The sequence below is a fragment of the Solanum tuberosum genome, unplaced genomic scaffold (genome assembly GCF_000226075.1).
Source record: "Solanum tuberosum cultivar DM 1-3 516 R44 unplaced genomic scaffold, SolTub_3.0 scf00058, whole genome shotgun sequence".
NCBI lineage: Eukaryota > Viridiplantae > Streptophyta > Magnoliopsida > Solanales > Solanaceae > Solanum > Solanum tuberosum.
In genome coordinates, this window is record NW_006238982.1 from 232,493 (window position 1) to 238,755 (window position 6,263).

The 6,263-nt window shown below is 35.1% G+C and overlaps 1 protein-coding gene across 1 annotated transcript; it reads left to right on the forward strand.

Moving 5' to 3' along the window:
• The first annotated feature begins 336 nt into the window (after nt 1-336).
• LOC102606054 (uncharacterized) lies at nt 337-5,309 on the forward strand. The gene is made up of 3 exons (XM_006344462.2): nt 337-1,790; nt 3,028-3,286; nt 3,611-5,309. Exons 1-3 carry the CDS (start codon nt 502-504, stop codon nt 5,183-5,185), a joined length of 3,123 nt encoding a protein of 1,040 aa, XP_006344524.1. The 5' UTR covers nt 337-501; the 3' UTR covers nt 5,186-5,309.
• The last annotated feature ends 954 nt before the right edge of the window (nt 5,310-6,263 follow it).

Genomic DNA, 6,263 nt, shown 5'->3' on the forward strand with positions numbered 1-6,263 from the left:
GGTCTTTAACTTAAACATGTCACAGAAAAGTTAGAATTAGTAAGTTTCCAACAAAAAAAATATACTATATTTTTTTTTTGAAATAGACTAAAAAGAAACGGAGGAGTAAATTGTCTTTAGATAAAGGAATAAAAAAAAGAAATGAAAAAGCTAGAACAACTAGTTTAAAGGCAAAGATATGATCTGTCTTGGCTTCTTTATTTAAAAAACCCTTGTGGGCTTATATCTTTTCACTTGAAAGGAAAAGAAAAAGAAATAAAGCTATAGTAGTTGAAGCACATATATATGTATATATATATATACACATACTTGTTGTTAAGAGAAAGAAGAAGTAACAAGAAAAAGAAAGTATATAGAAAACACAAGTTTGAGTAGAGTGTGGGGTGTTAGAGCTGGTAGAGGGGGGGTAACATAGTAAGAAAGTGTTCAGTTCTCAGGCAAGATAGGTTACGGTATCAACAACGAGGGGGGGTGTAGGGGGGGTGGGGTTGTATCTAAGTTATGCGAACGGGAGCGGGTAGTGCAGTTCAACAGACCCTCACAACAGAGGCTGCTTCAGTATTGAAGCTTTCTCTTAGCTTGGCCAGGAGAAGAGGCCATGCACAGGTTACTCCTCTTCATGTTGCTGCTATTTTGTTGAGTTCGAGATTAAGTCTTCTTCGAAAAGCTTGTCTCAAATCTCAACAACATAATAATAATAATTATAGTTCTCATCCACTTCAGTGTAGAGCTCTTGAGTTATGCTTTAATGTTGCACTTAATAGACTTCCAACAAGTCCTGGTCCACTCCTTCATGGCCAGCCTTGTTTGTCTAATGCTTTAGTTGCTGCACTCAAAAGAGCGCAAGCTCATCAGCGAAGAGGCTGTATAGAGCAACAGCAGCAGCAGCAACAACAGCAACAACCTCTTTTAGCTATTAAAGTTGAGTTAGAGCAACTTATTTTGTCTATTCTAGATGATCCTAGTGTTAGTAGGGTTATGAGAGAAGCTGGTTTCTCTAGTACTGCAATTAAAAACAATATAGAGGAATCAGCTTCTTCATCAGTGTTTCAGTGTTATAACAATAGCTCTGCAGGTGGAATTTACACCACACCTAGCTCACCTACTAACACTGCAACTACTACTGAGAATAGTCCATTCAATAGTTTTTGGAATTCACAAAACCCTATTCTCTTTTCACCTCATAAGTTCATTAATACACAATTAACATCATCAGATGTTAAGTTGGTGTTAGATGTGTTGTTGAGAAGTAACAACAAGAGGCGAAACAGTGTGATAGTTGGTGACTCAGTGACAAGCACAGAAGGAATAGTTGCACAACTGATGGGAAAAGTGGAGAGAGGAGATGTGCCTGAGGAACTTAAAGGAGTTCACTTTATCAAATTTCAGTTCTCAGATGCACCGCTAATGTTAATGAAAAGAGAAGAAGTGGAGCTGAACATATCAGACCTGAAAAGAAAAGTGGAATCTCTTACAAGGGGTGGGGGTAGAGGAGGAGTCATTATCTACACAGGTGACTTGAAATGGACAGTTGACAGTACTAATAAGGAGAAAGAAAGAGGATTGTTTGTTAATTATAGTCCAGTTGATCATCTTGTAGCTGAGATAGGAAGGCTTGTTTCTTCCTACAACAACAGCAGCTCAAATGCAAAGGTTTGGTTGGTGGGTACAGCAAATTATCAAACTTATATCAAATGCCAAATGAAACAACCTCCTCTTGATATTCAATGGTCTCTTCAACCTATTTCTGTTCCATCTGGTGGTCTAGGGTTAAGTCTCAATACTACAAGGTCAGTTACCATTTTCATTCTTGATAATCATATACTTAATTTGTGTATTTCATCATAATGCACTACTCTATTTGGTTAGTTTACTTCTTGAAAAGTCATATATAGTCTCGTTCATTTTAACTTGTCACATTTAGATTTTGACATATACATTAAAAAAACAATGATTGACACGGTTATTTTACCCACTACCTCTATTAATTAATGTTTAATAGTGGACAAGTAGAAGTGAACGAGTATATTATGTTTCCTTTTTATGATTGTGTTTGAGTTTTCATTGTCTGAACGACTGAACAAAAATAGCAGGACTTAGGAGCACGCTCTATTATATTGCCAAAAAGCAATGCTAAGAAAACGTACAAAATGTAAAATGGACATCTTGTGAATTTACTGCTTTCTTGTTTCTTTTTCTTTTTTTGTGGATTTGTTTTTAAGTCATAATAATAAGGTGAAAAAGGCAAAAGAAGAGAAAAAAATTGGAAATAGAATAGTAAATAATTACCTACTTTATTCAGTATTTAGCAGGTGATGTTGCAGTATGTGGGTTTTTGTCCCAAGCATGTTTCTAGTATCGGTGGTAGCCTTTTTCAGGTTTCAAGGGAATTATCTTCCTTTTTTGACTTCTTTTTCAGATGGGAAAGCACCTTAGACAAATGACACTTATTTTTATATTACTACTAATTTAAATACTATAATCTTGTTTAATTATCATTCTCTTTTCCCCCTTACATTTCAATTTAGTGGAGATTTGAATAGTGCTACACTTGTTATGCCCTCCATAAAAGTGTTCAATTTAAATTATTTTCAGATTTAGAAATGTATTATTGCTACAATGACGAGAGGGAGTTGCTCGGATGGTAAGCACCCTTCACTTCCAACCCAAAGGTTGCGAGTTCGAGTCACCAAGGGAGCAAAGAGGGGTGGGAGCTCCTAGGGAGGGTTAAAAAAAGTATTATTGCTACAATTCAAGTGTCTTATGTTAATTGGGTACTTAGAGAAAAAAATTTGAATCTAATAATCTTAAATTAAAGATGCATATAGTCTTTTAAATCTTCTAGTCTTAAACGTGTTATGTAACAAGTTGAAATTTAAAGCTTACTAAATATAAAAAGAGATACTATTTCTGAGAGACTGAAGTAAGACGCTTAAATTGGACAAAGAGTGTAATAATTTTCAATTATTTTTTGGAAGGAAGGAAGTATAATTTACTAAACAAGTCTATATTCTCCTGGTTTTGCAGTGTCCATGAAGCAAGAATACCATTCTCTCAACAAATGTTTGAGAAAAAGCCAGTACTTAGCAAGGAGGAACAAGATGCACTCACTTGTTGTGCACAATGCACTTGTAATTATGAAAAAGAAGCTATGTTGAAGTTTGGGCAGCACAAAACTTGTACATTGAGTCCTATGTCTATCACATGTGACACTAAGGACTCTGACAAACCTCCAACACCATTGCCTGATTGGCTCAAACCACATGACATGGATCCAACTAACAAGGTACACATCTTACTATTCTCATCTATTACCCTACAATAATTCCAATTATTCCTATACTTGTAATATCATATACTACCTTCACAAATTTTAACTTTTTCACGTGACATGTTTAATATCACAATATTAAAGAATGTTTTGATACACTCTACATATCTTTACACAAAATTAAAAAAAAAATCTCTATTTTCTTAAACTCTGTATCAAGTTGAAATCAGACAAACAACATCAACGAGATGATGATAGAATTCGGAGTATAAAGGTCAATGTGTCTAATCTATCATCTAAAATGGGACAACATTATCTTACTGGCCATCCTTTTTTCAGGATGATTTGGCTGAGTTGAAAGGAAAGTGGAGCAGATTGTGCAAAAATCTTCATCAAGAGAAGCCTAATCAAAGACAAATAAGTTCAGTTGTGTGCAATGAATACAATAGCAGTGGGAAGAATTATTCATTTAATTCATTGTATCCATGGTGGCCTAATCAGAACAGTATAATAACAGATTGCAAATCGATTTCATTTAGTGATCCTCCAAATGTGAAGCCTAATCATGGAGCCAGCACTGTGCCAAGATTCAGAAGACAACAATCGTGCCATATCGAGTTCAGTTTCAGCAATGGGAACTCGAAAAATGAATCACAATCATCAGTTGAGCCAAGCTTGGATTCTCTTAAGAACAGAGACGGGAAAGAAGTAAAAATTACACTTGCTCTTGGGAATTCACAGGTTTCTGATATCGGTGGGAATAACGTTGATGAAGAGATGCTCAAAGTGTTACAAGAGAACTTGCCTTGGCAAATGGAAAACATGCATACTATTGTTGATGCATTGATGGATTTCAACACAATCAATAAGCAGAAGAATTGGTTGTTGATTCAGGGGAATGACTCAATTGGGAAACAGAGATTGGCTCGAGTGATCGCTAAATCAGCATTTGGTTCTGATGACTTGCTGTTGTGCATCAACATGAGAAACATGTCAAATCATGTTGAATTGCTCAACAAGGCCTTAAGGAATAATGGAAGGCTTGTTGTCCTACTGGAAGATATCAATTTTGCTGATGCAGAACTGTTGAAATTTCTTAAGGATGCTTATGAAAATCGAAGTTCTAGTCATTTGTTCATCGTAGCAATCAGGACTACCGATGCAACTGAACACTGCAGTGATGGAAGAGAGTACTATTGCACAGAGTCTGTAATCCAGATGAAACTGGTGGTAAGTGAAACGAGTCCGAATCCTGGATCAGTATGTATTGATCATAAGAGAAAAGCTGAATGGGAATTATCTTTGCCTAACAAGACCAAGAGTCCAAGAAACAATGTGATGGAAGATGTCACCTCAATTGCTACTCAAAGTGGGAAGATAATGAAGCAATTGAGCTCAAATACCCTTGACCTCAACATCAAAGCAGACGAGGTCTATGACGAGGGTGATGTAGACGAAGCCAAAACTGAGGACTTTAGCCCCATTTCAAGTGACTTGACTCGCGATACAGCCAATGATCAGCATCAACAAAACAACAATCCAGCACTTGGTTTTTTGGACCTCATCAAGAACCGCCTTGTTTTGAAGCGCGATTCTTCTCAAGACAAGCAAATGAGAGAGGTGTTCATGTTCAAGATGAGAAGGTCATTGGAACAAGTGTGTGGGAGTAAAATACTAGAGAAATTTTCCTTTGATGAAATGGTGTTGGAGAAGGTATTTGAAGGGTGTGGTTCATTTCTCAACAACTTGTTTGATGAATGGCTAAAAGACATTTTTCAAACGAGCTTGCAAATGATTGAAGATAAAGAAAATATTGAGATCATCAAGCTTTGTGAAGTGGAGGGAGCTAAATATGAGATTGGTTTCAAAGGTTCATGTCTTCCAAGAGGGATTCAAGTTTCAATCATGGACTAAGTAGTTGTCACTTCTAGCTATATATTATGTTACTACTACTATATTTCCTTGTCAATGCACCACTAAGTGTCCTTTTGTAACTAGCTAGTCTTGTTTTTCTAATACAATGTCTGCTTTGTTTTCATTCCCATATAAATTATGGACTAATTAAACAACAGACTCATAATAATTAAGTTGCTCGAACTCGGATGCAGATGTTCAATACGAGTATGCATCTAGAGGTTGGATTTTTCATGATTTGGGGATATGAATTCAAGTAGGGATATGGATTTGGGAATATGGATTCATATACGGATATGGATGTGGAAATTTGACTAAGAATAATTCAGATATCTAAAAATAGTGCGAATTATCTAAATTATGAGACGTTATGTGAAAAACTTAAAAGATATTAAGAGGAAAATATACTGATCAAAAGGAGAATCCCAGAAGATGATATATATATATAAAAAAAAAGGACTATCATAGAAATTTATATATACACGGGTGGGACACCAAAAGTGAAGAGTCCCAACAACTTAATATAAAAAACAAAAGATGCACAAATTTAAAATAATTACTACTGTATTTGTTTTTCAAGATTAAGATTATATATAGATATAAAAGAAAAACTACCTATCTTTTTTCACTGCAAACTATTTCAAACATTGCAATTTGCAAGTGTTAAATCTGTGGCACTATAAGTTCATAATTGAAAAGTTAAGAACAATTTTAATTAAATAGATAACTAGACTTAATTACACATAGTGTACATCCCAAACTAAATACTTATCATATAAGGAAAAATCACGAATTATAGCTAAAAAGAGCGTGCGAGGAAGAGAGACGAGAGAGAGGAAGAGAGGAGAGAGGCGCACATAATTATAGCTAAAAAGAGGCTGCGAGTGTAATTAATGCAAAATATAGCTATGTTAGCTAATTAACTAGTATATATTTACTTATCCGCGTAATTTCCCTAAAATAATATTATTGTTGAACGTATCAAATCCAATATTCTGAAAAGAGAGATCGATTTTGATCATATCTATATTTTTAATTTTCATAGACAAGGAATGAGACATAACTAGGACCTATAGGT